Source organism: Cardiocondyla obscurior, linkage group LG01, assembly GCF_019399895.1.
Source record: "Cardiocondyla obscurior isolate alpha-2009 linkage group LG01, Cobs3.1, whole genome shotgun sequence".
NCBI classification, from domain to species: domain Eukaryota; kingdom Metazoa; phylum Arthropoda; class Insecta; order Hymenoptera; family Formicidae; genus Cardiocondyla; species Cardiocondyla obscurior.
This window is the reverse complement of record NC_091864.1, coordinates 9174068-9198066: the sequence shown is the minus strand read 5'-3', so window position 1 is coordinate 9198066 and position 23999 is coordinate 9174068. Positions and strand designations below refer to the sequence as shown.

The 23999-nt window shown below is 41.1% G+C and overlaps 5 protein-coding genes across 5 annotated transcripts; 1 reads left to right on the top strand and 4 right to left on the bottom strand.

Moving 5' to 3' along the window:
- Nucleotides 1–394: 394 nt before the first annotated feature.
- On the bottom strand, nt 395–4799 carry LOC139102622 (uncharacterized). The gene is made up of 2 exons (XM_070656680.1): nt 3999–4799; nt 395–1955 (listed from the first exon to the last, which is right to left on the bottom strand). Exons 1-2 carry the CDS (start codon nt 4336–4338, stop codon nt 1618–1620), a joined length of 678 nt encoding a protein of 225 aa, XP_070512781.1. The 5' UTR covers nt 4339–4799; the 3' UTR covers nt 395–1617.
- Nucleotides 4800–6356: 1557 nt separating this feature from the next.
- On the bottom strand, nt 6357–9091 carry LOC139111788 (uncharacterized). Its single transcript, XM_070672723.1, has 5 exons — nt 9075–9091; nt 7703–7851; nt 7461–7592; nt 7159–7359; nt 6357–7101 (listed from the first exon to the last, which is right to left on the bottom strand). The coding sequence occupies exons 1-5, from the start codon at nt 9089–9091 to the stop codon at nt 6704–6706; spliced, it is 897 nt and encodes a 298-aa protein (XP_070528824.1). The 3' UTR covers nt 6357–6703.
- Nucleotides 9092–9932: 841 nt separating this feature from the next.
- LOC139102774 (uncharacterized) lies at nt 9933–11718 on the bottom strand. The gene is made up of 3 exons (XM_070656911.1): nt 10872–11718; nt 10715–10806; nt 9933–10644 (listed from the first exon to the last, which is right to left on the bottom strand). Exons 1-3 carry the CDS (start codon nt 11074–11076, stop codon nt 10435–10437), a joined length of 507 nt encoding a protein of 168 aa, XP_070513012.1. The 5' UTR covers nt 11077–11718; the 3' UTR covers nt 9933–10434.
- Nucleotides 11719–11728: 10 nt separating this feature from the next.
- On the bottom strand, nt 11729–14968 carry LOC139102637 (uncharacterized). The gene is made up of 3 exons (XM_070656704.1): nt 13683–14968; nt 13331–13468; nt 11729–12940 (listed from the first exon to the last, which is right to left on the bottom strand). Exons 1-3 carry the CDS (start codon nt 13909–13911, stop codon nt 12738–12740), a joined length of 570 nt encoding a protein of 189 aa, XP_070512805.1. The 5' UTR covers nt 13912–14968; the 3' UTR covers nt 11729–12737.
- Nucleotides 14969–16130: 1162 nt separating this feature from the next.
- On the top strand, nt 16131–23305 carry LOC139104440 (uncharacterized; the record flags this gene model as incomplete). The annotated part of the gene is given in 3 exon segments (XM_070659936.1): nt 16131–16390; nt 16392–21388; nt 21473–23305. Coding segments are annotated over 3 exon segments (7089 nt in total), but the record flags the coding sequence as incomplete, so codon positions are not given.
- Between the last annotated feature and the right edge of the window lie 694 nt (nt 23306–23999).

The following is a 23999-nucleotide window of genomic DNA, read 5'->3' as shown; positions in this document are numbered from 1 at the left end:
CGTATTAAACTTTAATAAAACATTAACGACTGATATTAAGGTCTACCTTGGAAGCATTAGCAGTCAGAAAGATCCTTCTGCTGAGAAAGGATTACTTTTAAAAGGAGTCAAGTGCGCTGAATCGTCTATGAGAATTTAAAAGACGTGAAATTCGAAGGCCAGGTATAAATCACATGCGAGGCGAGTGTGCCGAAACTTTTACGTAGCGGTTCCATTTTCTGGCTTTGATCGTAACTCTTTGGTCTCACGGATTTGTTCTCCATACCTATTTTATCTCCAAGCGCGACACGTTAGTTTCACCCCGCGATTTGGCTGCGTTCCAATCAAAGTTTCGTAGACGGAACGTATCATTGCGCGAATTCGGCCATCGAAATTCGAGGGCAGCTCCAGCCGGGGCCTCATCTTCGTTAAGGCCGCGTTGCGAGCAGCATTTCTTCGGGATGTGAATACGTAATAATATCAACGAGATAAATGTGTCCGATTATGAAATCGTGTTTGCGCTTTTAAAAGATATTTTAGTGCAAATAACTTTTTCTTCGTGAAAACACAGTGGCTTTTCGCCAAGATATCAAACACACGTTTCCTTCGTAAGGCAACTTCTTCCCGCGGTTCGTGGCGCGTCCCGATGCGCCGCAATCGTTGCACAAATCTTATCGTTGAAGCGATCAGTAGCAAGGGGAACACCCTGAAAATATCGCCGCTCCTTAAAGATTCCAGTCGCATTATGCGCCGCGTTATGACGAGGAATACAAAGATTTTAGGATGGTCCACCGGTGCGACTGAAGAAGGTCGCGCGATTCATGCATCAAAATTATCAGCGCAACGACGATTTTTCAATTTCCTTTGTCGACGTAACACCTGTAATCACATTGGAAAGACCCACGCACCAAGGTGAAATCGTATACTCGTACAGTTTATTATAAAAATTAATTTTTAGTACATACATGCTTTTCTAGATATTAATTTTCAGAGGTATTACAAATAATAATTTTGTAATTATATTGCCTTTTGTAAGGAAATTGTTTTTAAAAAATATATAATTCTTCTAATGTCACAAGATACATTTTTATGATAAGCCATCGACATATATATAAATTTGCGTAATTATACAATACGTCGATGTGATAAACATTCGGAAAGAGAGAAAGAAAGAGACTTATAAATTAGACTTAAAGTTTGCCGAGTCACGATACGAGTCATAGCGTGTTCTTTTAATTAAAATAATCGATCCTAAGAAATCTCCTCGTGGCGAGATAGAACAGGTACTCGTAAGTAACTTTGGTATGATTCAAGGCGATTAAGGAGCGCTATTTTTATAATATGATAATCAGAGACCGGAGAAATCTCCGATCGTCTGTCATTAGTTAAAGTGAAATTTAAGACGATCGCACTGCATATCCCGACGCATAATGCAATAAATTAAATAAATAAGTACTATACAACAACGTGTGTAAGTGTCGCATATTGTGTCGCAAAAACTTCCTGACTTTTGGACTAAAGCTGTTAGTTATAAATTAAAATTAAGTTCGACGATAATCATTTTGCAATGAAATTTCTTCCTCGACGTTTCCTCGCAAAATGCTCTTTTCCTCGATCAGATTCGAGCGATCTCGAATGTCAGTCCGTGGGTATGTGACCACGGTAGGCAAGATCTTGCGGCGTCTCATTCGACGATCTCCCCCAATAGCCGTGATCGTGTTCATCGTGATCGTAGTGATGCTGATGCTGCGCGTGTTCGTAGTAGATAACCTTCGAGGGTTGATTTTTCTTGATCTCGATCCAGAACCTGGCAGCGTTCAGCAACAGCGATATTACGGCGATAACGAAGAACTTCAATTGGAAGTGGGTACTGATCAGTTGCAGCAACAGGCTGAGCTTCGCTTTCAGCAGCATCACCAGTCCCAGAATTTTTTGCAGGTGTTTCTTTTTAAATTTCTTCTTCTTTCGTCCCTCTTCTGAAATAGAGAAGTAAAATTAAATTAAATTAAATCGGACCTGTTATCGCGAAGCACGAATCCCGAAGCGGGTTTCCATGCAAAGGGGAATTATAGAACGCTGTAGATAATTTCAAGCGAGATCGAATGTTGAAAATAGTAGAATAAATTAACGATGTGAAGGCGATTTTAATTATACCACGCAACCTGGCGAACGGTACATAAGGATTTCTATGCAGGTTGACCTACAAACCTTAACCTGACGCGTTTTTCGTCTGGCTTGCGCCGCCACGTAATCGCCCGCAACCGGTACAACTTTCTTAAAAAAAAAAAGAGTCGCGCGGATCGCTTTCGCGGCCGAATTTTCTCATGATGTAAAAAAAATGTTTCTTCCGTGTGCCATATAACACGACCAGGGTGGAGCCATCGAAACGCCATTAATATTTTCATTCATTTTCCATTTGTTTGGTGAAATATTAAACCGATATGAACCGCAGCAAATTAGCGTAATGTCCGTCGAATTACTCAATTTGTCGTCAGCAATTTGCTCGCGAGTACCGTACGCTTTTTTGTACGCTCCAAAAGATAACGAAGATAATATTTCCGGTACCGTTATCGTTCAAGAATTGACTTTTTTTTTCTCTCTTTCTTTCTTTCTATTTTTTCGGCACGTTCGTTAATTAATAACGCATCGGATCGATTTCAGTCGTGACGTTCTCCGTTTTTGCGAGTTTAAGCTCGTCGAAGATCAACCAGGGTTTATTCCTTCCGCCCTCGTGCGATTCGCATCTTTTGACGTCTGCTGGAAAAAATAACCGGAAAAATGACGCGATCGGTACCGTTACTGCCGATCTGCCTAAGTCGTTGCGTGAAATTAACGTAAGCAGCATCGCAACGTCGGGCGACACGCGCGCGCAGGTACAATCGCGTGTGCGAGAGATGTAAATGTTTCTAGTATCCGAACGGAAACTTTGTGGGATACCGATCGCGCGTTAACTTGCGGTTCGCTTTGTCTGTCTAAGGTGATAACTGTGAAGTTTTACGCTTGCATTAACGCCCGATGGTTAAACGTCGATGATTACGCAAACCGCGGGAGGTTCGTTCACCCTTGTAATCGCGACGTTTTCCAAATTTGCCAGATTCCGCGCTTGGTCGGCGAGACTCATTTCTCTTCTCATACATATTAGTCTTAGGGATGAGCGAGAAGCGCGCACCTCAATTCTTTATTTACCCATGAACTGTTCTTTAACGCTTTTTCTTCATCTCGAGTGCGTGTGACGTGTCTCTTGGTACAGGTACTTAAAGTTTGATAGTTTGCGGGGTCGAAACTGCGGTCACGCGCGGAAAATAAATAAGTCAGTCGGCAGTAACGAACGTTTATACGAATATATTTTGATATAATTCTTTCCGTGATATTAAAATTGAAATTGTACGCAAGGTTAATTGTCACGAATAATATTTCTAAAATTATTTCTCATGCGTGAGTTTTTTTTTTTCTCCTCCTTTATTTAAAACGGAGGCACGAGGAAAACGAAGTGCGTAACGGAGAAGAAAATTGGCACAGTAATTTTCAGTGCACTCGGATGAACTGACTTCCTGTCGTTACATCTCCAATAATGGAAGCAGTTTGGAAAGAGTTAACCGACTTTGTCCAACTGTGTCTCTCGGGAAGCGCGAAGGATGGTACAACGTGCGTGGACGGTTTTACACGTGCACCACGTGCCGTCTCATCGCGATTAGAAATCTAAATCGCGAAATCGCCAATCTCGATCAACGACAGGTTAATTATGCTGACACACTATTTATCGATGTCTTATTTGTATGAAAGTCAGCTAAAATTTATGTTATTCCATTAGAATATATAATAGACATTAACAAAGTTAATAATTTAAACAAAGAAACAAGAAGAGTTAAAAATAATCAATTGTCTGGAAAGAAAGCGATTATTAATTTAGGAATTAACGTGCCAATATAAAAATAAAATATTAAAATTATTTTTTTTTTTTTTTTTCATTAATGTATAATACATATTACAAATATTACTTTTTGATTTTTAATTTTTACCTTCATACTCTTCTTGAGCGTCGTCTTCCTCAAGTCTTCCAGTCGCGCCGTCTGCGTTATTGTCTCGTAGAGCGAAATCGGTGAGTTCGGCAATAACATCGCCAGCCTGTTCGATCACAGTGCTAATTGGTACTTTACTCCTTTCTCCGGTGATGTCCACTTCCATCCGGTCCAGCTGGCGGGCCAACCTTGTTCTGAAGCAATTTCCGGCGACTTCCGCGAACACGCACTCCAGGATGTCTTGGTCCTGCTCCGTGTTCTCATCGTCTGTCGTCGCGTAGACGGCGCGTAGGGCAAGTCCGAGGATTAAAAAAATCGTGGCCGTTCTCATGGTTCTCATCGTTCTCTCCGCAAAATTTGCCGACCGATCGAAGGCACACCGCCGTTATCACCACCGAAAAAATGGCAACTTCCTTAACTACTCGCTAGTCGCTCTCACCCTGTACTCTTTTTTTTTCCTCTGCGATCTTGACCGTCAACCGTGGCCTTGGACCGCGTGTCACAAGCTCGAAGTGGTTGTGAAGCGTGCGTGGTCGAACATATATGAGACCGGTGTCCCTTCCATCTCAACTTCCGCCAATAGTGGGTTCGGGTTCAAGCGAACATAGCGGATACCCCTCCATCGAGGAGAACTTTTGTGGGCGCCACGATGAAACGTGCGTTGCCGTTTCGAAGGAACTTACGCGAATTACCGAACGGGTTCGATTAAGTGGGATACCTCTCCTACATGCCGCTAATACCGACGAATAATTCGTGACGACGAGATCACGATAACTTTCGTTATCGTTATGAGAGTTTTTCGTAGGACCACCATTTCTCTTCCTATTTTTGGAAGTAGTTCACATTTCTTCATTTTCATCATCTAACTTTCTTTTCTTTCTAATTTTTTAAATTTAAAATATAAAATAAAATAAAATACGATTAATAAAAGAAATAAAAATAACGCGAGCACATTTTTTTTTATTGGACTGAAAAAAAAAAACTTGTAAGACTTTTTTTCTTTTACATTCTTCTGTACGATTGAAAAATCGAACGAAATTGGAATCGTACGTGGCGGAGACGTTAAAGCGACTTACGAGCGACTTGGCACACGCGTTTAACAGTACGTGGACCGACGATAAAAATTCTGCCCGATCGGCGACGCGATGTTAACCCAATTCTGGCTTTTGTCATCGTTTCAAGAACAAAGTAATATCGAATCAAAGTGAAATCGCTGCTTTCAAGAAAAGCTTAGATCGTTATTCACACGTCATTACACGTGTGTGCAACACGTACGCCTCCGATTTTAATATGAAGCGTTCATTACGTAGCCAGGTTTATCCCGATTTATCTCATTTAATTATCTCGTGTGCGACGATACTGCTCGTTTGAATCCACGGAGCCTTTCACTGGAAAGATTAAAATATCACCTAGCGCTCGTTCGATTACCATAAGAACAAATCCTCTTTTCAGAAGTTCAGAGGCGCAGTCACGCACTCCGGCGCGTGACAACTCCACTGTTACAACTCGTGTCAATGGCTTTTGTGTCGTTAATTAACACGATTCCGTAACGACGGTTTTCGTGAATCATGCATCGATCATCCGAGAATTTTCGCCTCACCTTTCACCGCGCGATTACGCTCGCCCTTTCCGCATTTTCCTCGCGTCGCCGTTTAATCGTCAATTACACGATGTAATAGGCATGGCAACGCACGAATATCATTATGATAAGTTGCGCGTACCTGTGAAACCTGTCACAGCGAAGCGAAATACGGCTCGTTCGCGCAAAGGTCTTCTTGCTTAGCCATTCAATACATTTTTAAAAATTTAACTTTTTCCTTTCTTCTCGGGAGAGGTGTCTCGTTCGGTATCCGCGTGCGTAACTCGAGAGGGGGGAAAAAAAAAAAGTTAACTACGTAAAGCCAAGTGTAACATGGTTTGTGGAACAGAAAATGCCAACGTTGTGAGCTTTACTATCGTTACCGTTATCTCGTTATTATTCACGTAACAGTTTTATCGGGTATTCGCTACCTTCGAATACGAATTTCGAGTCATTCTGGTAATAATCTTTGAAACATCTGGCCGATATAAGTACCGAATACTTGACCCGTTGATGGATACGACAAATCTTTTATATCTAGGATTAACGAATGCCGATGTTTCTCCGCAGAAAATTAAAAGGAATATGTAAATTCAATAATATTCTTAATTTATTTGACTAATTTATTAGTCCGGTTATATTTTTGTCATTTCCATCTATCAGAATAAAAAAAGAAACCACATGACCTATTTTACTTCGTTAGATTTCCAATAAATCATTTTTTTTTCTTTAATTAGGCATAAAAAGATTTTTGAAATAAATTGTTATTTAATTTGAAATTTGTAGCTTACAGCTAAATAATATTTTTATCAATGCATATTATAAAAAAGCCGTGCTTAAGAAATAATTTTAAAAATAATTGACAAAATTTTACTTTCAAAAAAGAAAAAATATATATATAGTATATTACGATAATATTTAAAATAAGATTATTACATTTATATTTTCAAGCTGCATTTATTTCAAATTAATTATTCGTCTCTAATATTAATAATCTATAAAACTCGAAAATTACGAATCTCTAGGCGTGGCTGGTGTTACATTTAAATAGGTATTAGCACTTTTTGTAATATTATATCCAGGTTAAAAAAAATATAATCGCTATTAGTTACATGAAGTCGCAAATTCACTTCCAATACCAACGAAACGAGTATCCCTTGAGAGCGTGCTCCTCGTCGGCTATGTTTGCGCTCTGGATGAATGTGACGTTGGGCTGGTGCCCGAATTCGTTAGATACATACTTCACCTGCGTGTCGATTCCGTTTTCGTTTTGTGATCGGTAGCTACCGTCCTTTTTCCCGTTGCGATAACCCTCTTCGTGGTGACCGTGCGTCGTTATCGTGTAGTTGAACTGATAATACAGATCGTTGGCCATTTTCTCGAGGACCCGGTCGCTCACTCTATCCGGACTGTCTTCCAGCAGCTTCTTCGCAGCTCGCACCATGCTCTTCGTAATATTCTTCACGTCTTCTTTCTTGAAAACTTTATTTTTGTCTTCAAAAACACTTTTAGCAGGCGTGTTGGCTGAAAGGAAAGTATTTAATCATTCACTGCAACCTGATTTAATTTTGCGCTCGTTACCTGTTAGTGTCTTCATCATCTGCTTTAATATCGGCTCCACCTTTTTCTGCGGTAGCGACTGCGTGACCGGCTTGATAGGCTTTGGCCGATCGTCTTCCTGCTTTGCTGGGATTTTGCAGCTGCTGCAAGCCTTCATCACGGCTTCGATCAGTTTCTTCGCCACTTCCGGCCTATCTTTAAATATCTCTTGCGCGTCCTTCACTTGATAAGCCAAGGCGAAACGTTCAGATGTTTAGAATAATTGTAACGCGTAAAATTAAATTTAAATTAAGTAATAGTTTTATTGAGCACACAAGACTCACAACTTGTTATCTTTCGGTTCCTCTGTTTCGTGATAATGAAATCCCCGTTCTTGTCGGTCTTGTATCCTGTCTCGTGATAAACGCCATCGGCCGTAATAAATCCGTACTCCCCGGTGATAAGTCCTTCGGTATCTTGACGGAGAAACAGAACAAAAACGCTCAAGCATCAATGTTCGACGAGAACAATTAAATCGCACGTTTGTGATACCAAGAATCCCGAGCACTTCTCGCGATCAGTATACCTTTTTTCTCGAATCTATGCTGAAAATCGACAATATTGAAGGCGAACTCGTAAGGCCTGATGTCGTCCGCGACGACGTGATGCTGCGCGATCAAGTAACACAGCAGGCACAGGAGCTCGCAGCATCTCCTCAGCAACTGAAAATCGTGTCTGCTTTATCGCGTGATAACAAGTATTTTCCCTCGCCCGGCCTTGGATCCTCACCACGAAGGACGACATCCCGCGGAGATCCCTGCGGCTTCGGGTTCGCGCGACTGAATGATGGCGCGAGCAAGTCCGCCGACCATGCGGCGGTGATGTAACAAACGAGAAAAATGCTCTCGTCTTCGCCGCGGATTATCTGCAAAACGATCTAACGGGGAGACAACGAGGGAAAAGAGGAAAGCGTGAGCGATGACGAGAAGGAAAAATCGGGAGGCCTTTGACGATTTTTCTCAACGGCCTGATTGCTTGCGCACGTATCGCATACTCGGCTGAAAGGTAACTGCCTGGGAATCATTAATGATCGTAGATTGTCGTCGATCGAATGCATCGTGGGTGTAAATTATGCTGCGCGTGAAAATATTCATATTCTTGTCCATTGCGTAATTAATTAATTTTATTGATGAGGCAGAAGGAGCGATAAACGTTTTTCTTCTTTTTTTTTATTCTTCATATAATCGATTTAATGGACACATAACGTCTTCTCTTTATTTATTTTACATATGTTTTAATAAAATATTTAATTTTCTCAGATATTTAACTAGTTTTTTATTGTTATAACCAAGCCTAAATATTATTATACAGATTAACATTATAATATTTATTAATAATGAAACGTAAAGCTTTCTTAACGTACTTGAATAAATTTTCTATTAAAATTTTAACAATTCCCACAAATTAACCAAGAGTTATTACGCAAAATTAATTATAATTGCTATTTACCGGTGAGTTTTTTTTAAGAGACAAAATAACGCTTTTTTCTATTGAACATTAACAAGCTCGAGATGAGAAGACATTTACATTGATCACGATAAGACTGTATTTATTAGATGACCTTTTATTTTATTTTCTCTCACACTTAACGCTGTCAGATCGCTAGTGGTTTCTTGTTAAAGAACGAACTCTCTTGGGAATGCTGGACGCTGCGGGATTATAATAAATTAATGCACGTCCAATGCGCATAGGTCAACTAATCGGACACTGAATAATGTCAGCAGAGCCTCAGAATTTTTATGCGAATTATTATGCGAGGCGCACGAAAGAATCTTGTTACGGCATCGCAAATCGCTTTGATTGAAAAATAAGTCGCCGAGATAATCGCGAACATCGAAGATTATATATTGCCGGAGAAAATTCTTCTTTGGACCACCCGCTCGTAAATGGGACATTACGGTAAAATGGGGGTCATGGCCGTTCGCGGTGATTTGCGTCGATTCGGAAATCGTTGACTCGAAAATCTCATCCGAATACACGGTGTACCCGGCCGGACGGGATTAGAAATCGCACGATCATCGAAAGTCAACACCGTTATAAACTTCTGGCCGCGCGGCGAGCCGCGATCCCGGGTGACGCAGCCTGGACATCTCGTAAGCTAAAACTGCGGTACAACAATCGGACGCGTAGAAAGTGTTAAATACCACAATTAAATCGACGATCGTAGGAGAAAATGTCGTTTCCTCGGCGATCTGAAAACGCACAATAGGCGGGCATTAGGACACTTACGTCGTGAAACTCAAATTTCGCACGTTCGCGGCCTCATAAAACGTCTCTCCGAACTGGCTTCAAACGCGCTGCGCCCGCCGATCGTTCGACTTATCGGTGCAATCTGGAATAGGTTGGAATTAGAAATTCTATTGTAGGACTTATCGAAGCGCTGGAGAATCCGTCGAAGTAGATCCGAATTCCTCCACGTAGATCGATGTTTACACGATTCGAGCAACATGCGATAAGCGAACGTTTAATTCCTACTTGCTCGGTCACGCAGCGTGCATCGTCGTGCATTTTCTAGTCCGGAAAACGGCATGCAGATCTGATTTGTATTGCGAGCTGTCGATTTAGAAACGATAATCCCAGTGGCATACCAATAATGCCCGGCCGCTCTCGGAAGGTGGGTTTCTGGCACGTATACGCACCGCGAATATCGACGTCTCAAAGACTCTCAAAGGCTCGTTGTGACCAAGTCGTTCATATTTGCGCCACAATCGATTTGTGTATCTTCCTCGTTCGCGCGTATAAGAGTTCCATTTGCGCTCTTGTCGTCGAGAAATTTTTTTTTTTTCGCCGAGAAGCACAGGGTAATTCTAATTTCGATTTCGATGTCGAATTTACCGAAAGAGAAATGAGGAAACCTGAATGAAACGTGTCCGCACGCGAATGTGAAAATCTGGACCAAAATGCCGTTATGTGGAGATGCGAAGTGGGTCAGCCGACATCTTGATACCGTCATTCTGCTTAATGGCAGGTAAAACGCGGACGCAGGTGAGGACGAAGTTGAAGAGAGATTAATAATATATTTCCTCGGATACTGCCAGTGATAAATAAAATTATGTTTAACGTGTGTAAAAAGTTATTTAATAATTTATATATAAATTGAACAATTACGGAGTTTAGTCAATTAATTTTGCGCCGAGTGTTATAAGATCTATATCACAGATACTTTTTGTCGAATGTGTCACTTTGGAAAATCGATGTTGCAGTCCCGCATGAGACGAGAATGTCGTTCTTATCGTCACATTCGTATGCGTGCTTCATTCATCTACCGAACCATTCGTCCTCCACGTTATCGGGATAGCCGTGACGATAGTGCTTGTTGTAATACGGCCGATGGACCACCACCACGTCCGAGTTTTGAGTACTTTTAATCAGGTTGTAGAACATTATTGCAATCGCTAATTGCGCGACCATGATGCTCCTTAAGAGTGATATTTTAATGGTCGCTATGGCGCCCGGAAGGGAGAGTATCTGAAAACAAGGCACGAGCTTTATCGTTTCTCCTAGTAGAAAATGTTAATGAGAACGGCAATCAAGAAACCTGCATAATAAACGGCGTCATCATCATCATGAATCCGAGTTTCTGTAAAGGATTCTCCTTTTCCTTGCTTCTTGCCGCTTGCACTTCCGTCTCTAAAGAAGAGAAATCTTAATCTTCTTCATGCAAAGTGCGAGAGTAAATAAAGTATTGTCAATACCTTGCAGTAGGTCGTGAACTCTCACATGAATATTGACCTCGCTGCCCGACAGGGAAAACCTGATACCCGGGAAAATTTTCAAGCCTCGAGGGTGGTCCGCGCTAATTTGAGAACCGTTTGTTCTCACTTCAGCTCGAGTTAAGAGTTCCGACGACGTTATTAACCAGGTAATTATATTGCAGAGGAAGAACTTTGCTCCATTCATATCCACGAATTTACAATAGATTTTATATTATTGACTGAAATATACGTTTCGAGAATTATTTATAAATTTTCCCTTAAAATAAAAGAAATATATTGTACTATAATAATCAAATCAATTAATTAAAATAAGTACTAATTAAAAATTAAGATATTAATAACTAACTTACTTTTTATATTTAAATATACTGTTTCGTGTTGTGCAAAAACATGTGACACGATGCCTCGATCTCACACTTAATAACTTTCACAGAAAATTATCTAAATGTAACACTATTATCAGTTCATTACGGCGTGTCATCAGCGATCCTACTCGCGATCCGTTTATAGGTAATTAGCGAACATTTCACTAATGCAAAGTATCAATGAAACTTTTTTAGAGACTTTTAGTCTTTTCGTCGACGTGCACTCTGCAACGCGTCGTTCTCCTATTCGCTTGCCATGTAGACTGCACCGTGTTACGCGAAGCGCAGCAGTGATATTTTACTTTTTTGTACGTTCAAATACCCCACGCAGGTTACCGTAGGCTGGGAAAACTGGGTCTCCTTTACTAGAGAGGCTATTTACACCGGAACAAGGTAATACGAATGCGCTCGCTCAGTGATTCGCTACACTGGCCAGTTCCTCATAAATATATAAATTTCATTAATGTAGGAATGGTTGTTTAGAGATATTTTTTTTTTTTTTTTAATAAAAATTGTATTTTTGATAATATTTAGTATTCTGTTTTACATGCTGCACTATACGTTCTTGTCGGCTTAGAAAGAAATGGGAGAAACCGGAAGTGTACGTGCGAAGTATTAACAAACAGGTGTATGTATAAATAGACAACGTATAAATTATAATTACAAATAATTATGAGAAATTTGTTGCAGCGTAAATTTATCCTTACTAATTTATACTTACTAATAGTATGAGGTATATGTATTTAATTCCTAAGCATAATTACCTTTTGCTTTGTACGGAAACGTCTAGTTTCACATTAATCATGCTCTTCTTAATTATAGGGACCAAATTAATATTTTGTCTACATTTACTATTTGGTCGATATAATAATAGAATTATTATCTCTGTTTTATTCGCCGTGCGATGTGTATAAAATTCCGTCTGATTCGTTTACGTATCGTGAAGGCTCATCGTGGCACGTTTTATACAAATGTAATAAATGTCTTATAGTGGAATAAGTAAATTATTAATAAATAATTACATGTTTCCTGCGTTATGAGACGCTACCTGTATTTCCTTCAGAAAAGGAACTTCGTTACGTACTGTGCGAATACTGCGGACTTTTAATCATTATTATAAGCTTGAAAAATTTCTTTGGCATACCCGTATGCGTTCAATTTACAATAAAATATACAAAGAAATGTATCCTTGTGTCACAGCGTAAAAAATTCTATTTTTGTTTCTTTTTTTTGAACAAGCATTTTTGATTGGCATCTGACCATCAAGAATTATGGCTGTTCTACGAATATTAACATATATTACCATGAAAAATTAAATATTAATAATATCTGAATATATATAAATTAATTGACACAAAATGATGGAGATTATATCGAAAATTGTACTACAAATAACGTAGCTTCTATGACTATCACGTTTTGTTCTGACCTATTTTTGCGGTCAAATTGTATGTAATTTACACTCATATTTTTTCTTTTTTCATCCTTTATAGAAATACTGGTCATCATATGCGGGACCACTCGACTCCCAACTTTGGTATACATGTGGATGAGCATGAGGAAAACCGCTGTGTAGGTGTACGTGAACTGGTTGAGGTGATGGCCATGGTTGCGGTGCATGATGCCAGCCAGAATGAAATTTCGCTAGAAAAGTGCTGAGCTTAAGCACCAGCAGTATGACGCCTGCAAACATCGAGATGCAAATTAGGACTTTTCGTATTCTAAAATACGCCATAAATTTTGCAAAATGGAAAACGCTATAAAATTGAATATATTCCGACAACAATAAATTCAACGGTCTGATAAATAAGTATGCTGTATTAAAAAAAATGTAATTGTAACTTATTAATAATAATTACAAAATTTTGAAATAAGTAAAACGCTTTGAGTGCGTGTGTGTGTGTATGTGTGTCTAACGTCCACTCGAATACTGTGTTCATATGTAAAAAAATGGGTCAGCAATGTCATTTAATCATGTATGCAGGTTACACTGTTTGTAAGACAGCCAAGAAACCGTTATACATTTATGAGAGAGTGACACTTTTTGTTAAGTTCGAAAGTAATGGAACTTACCTATAAAAAGTCCCTTCGCCGTGATTGCCGTTATCAGCATCAACATTGTCATCATCACTCCCATTTTGTACATCATCGGCATTAGCATAAATTGAATTCTTTTGTGTCCAAAAGTACGGGACTTCTCGAGTGTAACGTCTGCATAATAAATATAATTAAATACAATACAATTAAGAATATTACATATAATTATTATAAACACCGCTTTAAATGATTACGCATAAATATTATAAAACAAAAAAGAAAATTAACGTTGGAACTTATGATTTTTTCACAAAACGGATTTTCTACTTTTATATCTCGTAACACTTTCTTTCGTCAATAAGTGTGGAAATAAAAATGCGTTTCGCACCTTGAACTGGTTCGCTCTCGAATGTATTAACCGGGATACTTCGCAGACTTCCGGCGTCGGGATTTAGCAGGGCTGGTTCCGGGATCAACTCCAATTTTGTTGCGTTGCATCTCGCGATTTTACAGCTGTTCCTCGAAAGTTTCATGTTCGCGGCACTCGTTGCAAGCACGTTTTTCGCAAATGCAGTTACCAGTAGCATATACGCGAGGATCCGGCCAATCGCCTCCATTCTCAGACCGGTTTGCCACCACCCGGACTCATCGACACTGACGATGCTTTTTCTTTCGACCGGCCTTTTTCTTCTGTATTCTCCGGAACCTCCTTTGCCGGACTACACGAAATACGTGTTATTCGGACCCGCACAAACCGCCGTATGATTCCCTCCAGTCGGCCGCGTGGTTCGAACTCGAAAGAGAATTGCCCGCTCGCTGCGCGCCGACTTCCTGCGCATCTCTTTCGGGCTCCTCGTGTCGATTTTACCTTGAAGAATCCGGAGAATGACCCGCATTCTAATGTTAGAAAGTTTTCCTTCAATAGGTACGTCATACGTAATGTATCATACATCGACATGATAATGTAAAATTACGCGGCGATAAGATCGTAAACCTGCGATCGCTGCCCGAAAGTGCTAGCGCGTAACGCTGATAACTTATTTAAATAATTAACGTAATATTCATTAGACTTAATATTTCAGCGGATTCCTCGTTTAAACAACATTTAATGACATTTAGGAATAACGCGCTTCTAATGTCTTTCACTTTTTACGTCACATCACTGTCACGGTCATCGTGCAACGACCGTTCACGCGTGGCCATCACCTTGAAAAGGAGTGGCTGAACCGTGAGTAGTCGGAACGCATCGTCTCGCAATTTTCCGATAAACTTCTTGGCAACACGCACGCACACTTGCGCAAACTCTCGTCCGGGAAAAAAACGATTTCACGAGGTTGAAATGCTCGTTCGCAAATAATAAGCGGGCGCATTTTTCTGAACTACTTCTCGCGGTACTGTTTATTCTCCTAAATACCGGCGCGTCAATCTCCCAAACGCACGAACGTTAGCAGTCACTTATAAGCGCAACGTTGCTGCAAATAGTCATTCTTAGCGAATGATGCACGGCGCTTCCAACTAACTTTAACAACTGCTGGCTGACCTCATAACGAGACATTACAAGGAACATTACGCGTCATAAAGCTTATTAACGGTCTGGCTCCAGCAAGTAGTTCAAAGAAAAGTCACGGCTGATGATCAACGTGGCTTACCGCGGCGCTTGTTATATTATAAAACCAAGGCTGCTCGACAGCTAGTTACGTTGCCTCAATCTGTAATTTTTGAAGAAGGTAAAATTATATAAATACCCACCAGATATTATTAGTTTTTTTTTTTTAATATTCTTTATTTCTTTAATATCCCAGAATTTTTTATTCACCTCTACAGGGTGGAAAAGAATCGTGCATATTTGTTTTTTTTTTTTAATGTTAAAGCTGCGTGGCCGAAACAGTGCAGAAATATTTTAAATTATTAATTAAAATTAGAATCGTGGAAAATAATCTCGAAATAATAGTGAAACCGTATTGAACGTTGTGAACGCACCGTAATAGAAGCAGATGGTAAAGAAAGGCAATACAGGTTTATTGCATCGTCTTTGCGCAGTGAATCCAGTACGGAAGGAGCGAAGGGAGGGAAGAAGTCGGGAGCATCGCGTCGACCATCTTGGAAAATAAAATTCTCTGTAAAAATGCATTACTCTCCACTCTCCGTGCTAGGATGCCCCTTCTTCCTGGCCGTTCCTACGAGTCTCGATTCTCTCAAGGACTAAAAATTCAACCCTTTATACCAGTGCGAGCGAAGAGCGCGCTAGTAAGACTGTATTAAATGCAAACGTGAAACTCGATCTATGATTATCATTTATGCAGTATCGAATTCAGAGATCTACAAACCAGGATTTTTCTTACATCCTTGATTTTCGCATGAGAATTATACCTGTCGGCCGTTCGCCAATTAATTTGTTTCTGTGTTTTAATTAATTAATTTAAAAGAAATTTCTGTATCTCCTTCCTGAAAATACTTGTAAACTGTGACATAATTGGAATATATTTATAATGCGACATATTTTATAAAAAGACGAATGATTAATTTATGAGAAACGTTAAACAAATAATTAATTATTTCGTATTTTATTTCAGATTTTGCTTTTGAATATCCCTGATAGCGTGTGTACGAGAGGATCTCCGCCGCAAAAATGCACATGCCTTGCACTTAGCCATGTTTACGGCGCTTCTCGTTCTCTTCTTTTAAAGTATTGCTTCTCGTGCTAAGAGCGCTTGCAAACCATAGTTGTCAAATGATCTCAGGTAAATAAACTCCCTCAGGTACGTGGCAGGTAACTCACGTCGTGAGCACGATAACGCTTGAACGGTACGGCTAATTTGCGCGATTAATTGCGTTAAGGAAATCGCGTGTTAAGATAAATCGAGCGATCGATGCACCTGATGCCATTGCCATTTCCGCGCAGGAAACGCAACCGGTCGGCCACGGCGGACTCGTTGGACGCGAAGCTCGTTACCCCGCAACCCCGAAGAAGCCTCGTAGAGGGGCACCGCAAAAATGGAAATGCCAGACTGTTATTCATCTACAGGTTTGCCTCTTCGTCCGTGAACTGCTACAGTCGGCGTGCTTTAGACGATGGTATGTGTATCACCATGCGTGTTGCATGGCTGACCATAGGCCGGCTCAGAAGTGGCCGAGACATTCGCTTCTCGACCGCGACCATGAGAGCACTCAACTCTCGACGCCCACGGTCAACCGTGAGCATCCATCGTCTCGTACCTCTCTCGCTTCTCTGCTTCTTCCTCCTGCTCTGCGTCCTTCAAGTACGGGCTCGAAGTGTAGCTCGTGATGACGGTAGTGCTGTCGTTGAGCAAGTGTACAGCAAATTTTCGGAACCGGCGGAGGTGAACGATTCCGAGCCCGATGACAAAGAAAACGTGGATCAGAAACGAAAAAGCTTCGAAACGACTGCAGCGGAACGCGGTACGTACGCTGAAGATGTTGGTGGCGAGGAAAAGATTAATCCAACGAAAGGGATATTCGATGATCCCGAAGATATTCAGACAGAAGCTGCCGGTGACGAAGGTAGCGTGGCGAAAAAGAGGCGACGAAACGACGTGAACCTTCCCGGTAAATCGGTGCTGCGGGATAATGAAAACGGCGCGGGGAACGTCGAAAAGAGCGTGGTGAAGGACGAAGGTATTCGACGATTTGACGCACAAGTAGAGTCCGACGACAACGAGGAACTGAATCAACGAAAAATATCGAACATCCCACATTTGCAGGGAGATACCGTTAAGGTTAATGCCGAACAGTCTCACGCGGATGTAAAAAACGTAAGTGGCGAGAAAGATAGAGCGGAACCAGAAGAAAAAAAGTATGCGGGCGCTGTCTTTAATCTTGAAGAGAACGTAGAGAACGTCGGTGGCGTGAAGCAAACAGAAAAATTAACTTTAAATAAAGAAGAAACGGGGCAAATAATCGAAAATTTAGCGAAACAGAATTTAAACGAGGCGCAAATAGAGAATAATGAAGACGTGAGTAAGGACGTGCGCAATGAGCTTCGCAGCTTACCTCTCGCTCAGGCGGAAGAAACTGAAAGGACTCAACAGGAACGCGTTGCCGACGAGGTTTCGAACGACGAAGAAATCGGCGACAAAGACGTGGATCTGAACCGAGAGACTAGAGCTAATGTTAAAGGTAAGTTCAAGTACAAGAGTTCGACTGTTTATCTAAACGCCGAGGAAGGCAGTTTGCCTGGCGGGGAGCAACAGTCGATCGTAGACGGTCAAATAGAAAAATTACTATCTATACGAAATGACGCCATCGAGTCCATCAATAACGATGCGAAACAATCGGGAAAACTTGACGAAGAAGATTTTCTTTCAGACAAATTGGTGGAGGTTGATGCAACTGCTGAAAAAAACGCAGAGATCCGTAATCAACGTAGCAGCGACGTGAAAGCGGCGTCGACGCGAGTTGAAAATCTTGATGAGTTACCTTCAACGACGGAAGCCGATCTCGACCGTTATCAGAAGTGGAAGAGTGAAGCCGCGTTACTTCAAGAGCAAATCAAGAATAAAACGTTGCTTCAGCATTTTAAAGAGCAGGCAGTCGAGATACTCCCTGACATTCCGAAATTTACTGAGTATCAGCTGCTCGATATTTTGAAGAATATTGCGCTAACGCGGAAATTATCTACGAACAAAACGTACGAGGATGGTTTAAATACAACCGAATTGACTGAGAATCAATTAGAAATAATAAAGTGTGCTCAACAATTGCTGCAGACAAGGCAACGGCAGTCGTTTGCGGAAAACGTCGGGGAATGCATTCGTGGTCTCAATGTTTTTAATTGCATACGTATTTTCGTCTGGCCCGTCGTGCTCGACTATCTGCCGGAGTCAGTCAAGCAGTCTCTGGACAACTTACCGGTCGAGGTAAACTTGATTGACCTGTTTCAGAGTAATAGAGCCAAGTCCGCGAGAGCAGGAGACAACGTTCCTCGCCCGAGGCTGCTAACGCCTGAGTTTATTGTTTTTAATATCTTGAAGAACGCTCTGGAGTCGAAAGTCACTTACGATTTAGCGCCAACCTACATCGATCCGACGAACGAAACTTTGAAAGCCCTCCTCACTATCGGTCAACTTCAAATCTTGCAGATGGCCGAGAGGCTTCTACCCGGTGAGATACGTCGCGAATATTCCGACCGAATGTTCTCTTGCGTGCGCAGATTTGAGTATTTCAGCTGTGTAAAGTACTTCGCTTGGCCAATGGTAAAGCAGTATTATCCAACACTGCCGGCTTTTCCGGATTATCCGAGCTGGTACCCGTCAATAGCGTTATACCCGCAATATCCTATCGTTCCGTTCCCCAGTTTCGTCGGAACCGCGGGCGAGCTTCCAGAAGTCATCGAAGCTGATGCCACGAGAATACGGAAGCCGAAACCAGAAGCGGTGATCATAAACATTCTACAGAATACCCTGAGAGAGCACGCGAAAGTATCACCGCCTGTCGCCAGTACGGATTCTTACGTCGCCGTACTTCCGCCGGAGCAATTATTATCAATCTACATGGCCGAACAGTTACTCCCCATATCGTATCGCCCGGAATTTGTTCAGAAAACCGTTAAGTGTATCGAAGAATATAATTATGTGACCTGCATTAAATATTCTACGTGGCCGACGGTCAAGCAATTTTATCCCAATCTACCGAACATTACGAATTGGTTGCCGGATTGGCAGTTGCCCGACGTTTTTGGTTATTTCCCGGATTTTCAAATTCCCGATTTTTCCTCGTTTTTACCGATTTTTGGAGGGAGCCAAACGACGACTACACCGGCTACACCGAGCTCGGAAATTCCATCGAACTCCGATAATTCAACCGCGGAAAAATCTAGTGGCATTTCTACATTATTGACTTCACGTGGAAATAAAATTTCTTCTAAAGAATCGAGCGATTTAGAGAAAAAGATTACCGAGATTTTAATAAAAGCACGAGACTCTTTGAGAGGAACATCGAAAAATTTGGCTACCAACGAGAAATTGGTAGTTTTAACAACGATTACTGAGAAACAACTTAATATATTGCGATTAGCGGAGAATCTGGTACCGCCTGTGGCTCGCTCTCCTCTCGTTAATCAAGTTATATCTTGCCTCCAAACAAATAACGATTTTCTCAACTGTACGAGGTATATTATTTGGCCTACAGTTGCTCTTTACGTTGAAAATTTTCCTGAATTTCCCGATGATTTAATTACGTTACAGCCATCAAAATTAGAAAATCAAGCTCCATTAAGTGACCAGAATGCTTCGAGCCAGGCTACAAAAAATCAGCAGGAATGGAACAAATCGCAAGAGAATTTCAACGTAAAGATTACCTCTAGAACGAAAGTTCCACAGAGTAACAGTCCTGTAATTAGTGTCACTGGAACACAATACGTGCCGATATTTACGGAGCATCCGGAATCGGTGATACTCAACATCCTGAAGACGATTGAGCTATCTTCACCGAATGTGCGAGAAGATCAAGGTGCTAAGATTACTAATTTTCAGCAGTTCGGCGATCTGTTTAACGATCAGCAAATAAATATTCTTAAGATAACGACAGGTTTGCTACCCGATGCAGCTCGTCTTGCTTTTATCGATCGAATGGCAGACTGCGTTCGCAATAACAATTTTCTAGGATGCTCGAGAAATGTACTGTGGCCAAAATTATCGGAATTCTTCCCGAGGCTACCCAGCTTTCCGAATTTTGGAGGACATTCTCAAGTAGCAAATAATAACGTCACGTTAACTCAAAATCTTACCGATCCATCGCCATTCTCGGAAACTGACGTTAAAATCGGCCAGCACGGAGACGCCACCGTTACCATCACAGATACCAGATTTTATCCTATCTTTTCCGAACACCCGGAAGGTGTGATTTTAAAAATTCTCAAAGCCGTGCAGCATTCTACACCGGGTGTGCCAGCTTCGACGATTGCTTCAAGATCGTCGCAACTTACGACTGAATTGACAGAAGAGCAAGGTAATATCGTTCAAGCAGCAGAAAGTCTGTTACCGGATTCAGTAAAGCCGGTATTCGTACAGAAGATGGTTACTTGCGTCCGAGAAAATACGTTTCTCGAGTGTACGAGAAATATAGCTTGGCCAACTGTTGCTCAATTTTTCCCGAGGCTGCCAAATTTTCCGAATTTCGGAACCTACCAAACTTTGCCGAGGCAAAAGCTCGATTTATCGTCGATCTTACTGCGTAATGCTTATTCCGATAAACAGACGTTTGATAAGAAAAGTAGCAATGTTCCGATTACTATAGAAACGTTTGAAGATAAAATAGAGAACGCATTAAGAAATTTGCCGAAGAACACGTTGTCGCGCTTGGAAAATTCCTACTTGGACGCAAATCATCCTGTAATAAGTTCTCTTTTATCTCCTCGGGAAGCGAACATTGTCAAATTAGCGGAGAAAGCCGTACCGGATTCGATACGCCGCGAATACGTAGCCAATGTACTGGAATGCGCGAGGAGAAATAATTTTGCTACCTGCACTCAGCACGTCACTTGGCCAATTTTGAAGCAATTTTTACCATCTGTGCCGAATTTTGAAGAGTTGTTCGACCAATTTCCGATCCCCGGCGCGGGTCAATTTCCCGGCGCGGGTCAATTTCCCGGCATCGGTCAGTTTCCCGGCGTTGGTCAATTTCCTGGTATCAGCCAGATTCCAGGTATCAGCCAGATTCCTGGTGCAGGTCAAATCCCCGGCATCGGACAGATTCCTGGTGGAGGTCAAATCCCCGGCATCGGACAGATTCCTGGTGCAGGTCAAATTCCTGGAATAGGGCAGCTTCCTGAATTCCCGGGTATTCCTAGCTTTGGAAATCCTTTCGCCGAGAGGCCACAGTTTTCTCTCCCTCAAATCCCTTTATTACCGAGTGGCATTCAAGGTAACGTTCCTCAGTTTCCAGGATTGCCTAGCTTTGAAGGCCTAAATTATCCGCAATATGAAATCCTACCGCCGCAAGAGACAAAATCACAGGAATTGAAACCGCAGGAATCAAAGTCACAGCAGCAGATAAGCCAATCAAAAGTTTCGAATACTGTGGAGCAAGCGAACCAGATAAGCGGAGAATCGAGAGCTTCGAATACTCCGTCAGTAGGTGAATCAGTCCGTTAAATGTTTAATATAAAATAAATATTCAATTTATTAATCTTTGATTAAAAAAATTTTTTTTTTTTTTTAGACAAACAAGGAGTCGCTTCCGGATATCTCGGACAACCGTCAGAAATCGTTATAGATATTTCTCAGGAAAAAGTCCATTTGTCTGATCTCGACCGAAGTTCATTGCCGGAATCCGTTCTTTCGTCAAAAAAGCACGAGAGGAAACGAAGAAGTACCGATCAATTATTAAATTCGAATTACGAGACCGAGGAAAACGAACAGATTTCGGAGGCGACAATGGAAGACGCGTTCTCAAACATCACGGAATCCGACTTTCTTCAGTTTCTAGTTAATATTTCAAAATCTGAGAAAATTTCAGAAAAGGAATCCGAGGAGAATTCAAAGAAATACTTCGTGGACACGTTAAACTCTACGATCAGGAATTCTCTAACCGCCGATCAGTACGAGATTTTAAAGTTGGTGGAAGATTTAAACCAGCACACTGCGAATCGCGGCTTATTGTCGCAGGTGGTCCGGTGCATACTTAACTTGAGTTTTATTCGATGCATGGGCATTTTTATTTGGCCAGTAATCACAAACACCGTGCCATCTCTAATCGGCCTGCCGTCCTTGCCCGCGCTGCCTCTAGGCGGCTTGCTCGGAAGATCGACGGAAATCGAAGTACAGAATTTCTTTGGCATGTCTACGAACGATTTTGAAAAGGAACTGCTGACGAGAAAAGCAGCCGTGGAAGATACTTTTCTGGGCTGGTACAAGACGGTAATGGAGGAGAAGTTTCAGACAGAGCTAGGCTTTCTCAAACTTACGGGTTACGGGAACGGCGAAATCGGTATCAATTTTGGCGGATTCCGCGAGGGTAGAGCTACGAAGATCAAAGACAACAAGAACTTGCCGAGTATCCTGACGATAATCAGCGACATTATGGAAGAAGTGCTGGATCAACGGCCGGACAACGAGAAGATTAAAAAAGATAAAGAAAAGAAAGAGAGGAGTCTAAACGATGTGCAGGAAGCGAATTTTCAACTTTTGCAAGAGAGCGATGAATACGCGGACATTAAACGGTCCATAAACGACGATCAGATAATCACAATGTTTTTGGATAAAATCAAAGCCAACGCAACGGACTTCGCCGATGGTGATGTCGCGCAGTTCCTCAACGCAGAAAATGCTTACAACGCTTTCAGCGTTCTGTTCGGGACCCGTTTGAATGAAAAGTTTGCGAGTAGATTGAAGGCCTTTACCGAAGAACACCTGAAAAAAGATAATTCCGAGAAGCACAGAGAAAATCTTGACGCGGAAGAATTAAATGTACCTTTGAAAAAAGAAATTATCTACGAGCTTGAAAAAGAATCCACTGAAAATGATGGAGAACGCAAGAAAGAGCACCGTGTAAAGAACGACTTTAGATCCTTGCTGAACGAATATTCGGACAAATTGGCGAGGCAAAAAGTTTCAACGGTAAACGTCGAATATTTAAATGACGAGAACAGTATCAAAGAGACTGAGTCATTTTCCGACAAGAGCACACGCTCGGAATTGAGGATCCAATTGCCACGCTTGCGAGACGATTTAATGTCCAGGAAAATCACGAGCGCGATAACACACCTTGGTAGAGCGATGAAAACGAAAATGAGCCACCTGATGCCTGCAATCGGTTTTGTAGTATCTTTTATTATTCAAATGGCTTTGGCGCACGCGAGAGCCGCTGCTACTATGGCCGGTATGATTAGCAACATGGCTCTTATGTCGGCTATGTTTGGCATGATCCGGCAAAGTATGTTCGGATCGGAAAATCCGCAGATCAAATATGTATACGACAACGATAAAACCGGCCCAGGGATCACTTGGCCGCAGAAATACGACCACAGGTCGTACTATCGTCACGGAAAATAGCATTTCCGATTCGCACGATCGAGTTCACTTATCGTTTTCGATGTATACTAAAACTTAAGATTTAAAATATTATATATGTATCGAGAATTTGATTTTTTTTTATCGTTACAAGCTTTTATCGAAGTCTGAAACAAAATTGGATTATACGTTGGGTTAGCTTTAATTTTTTTATATTAATATTCTCGTGGTATCACGTTCATAAAACACTGTAGTTTTGTAACAATTGCGATTTCTCTGCCTAATAATTTCTCGCGCATAAAATAAATTTCACTAGCACTTAAAAAAAGATTAGTTGAAAAGTGAAATGTTAATAGTTTACTACATTTTACTTACATCTTAGCAATACGAGATTTAAGTAGAATATATTTTTCAAAAGTTAGAGTAAATAATATTTAGAATCTGAAGAAACGGTATTTTCGTAGATGGTTATGGAAACAATTCCTCGCAATTTAATTACGAAATACGCATCATTTTGCAGCAGATATTTATTTCATTGTTATGGGCTCTCATGGTGGTGGGTAATATCCTTTTTTATATTTCCTTCAAGATTATACATTAATAATTATTATGTCATGTAGTCATATCGCAGAAAAAATACTGAATTGCCAGCGTAGATTTTAAGACTGATATGCTCCTTAATTATAAATGATTAAACAAAAATAAATCTACCAATCTTGTACAATCGTTGTTATTTC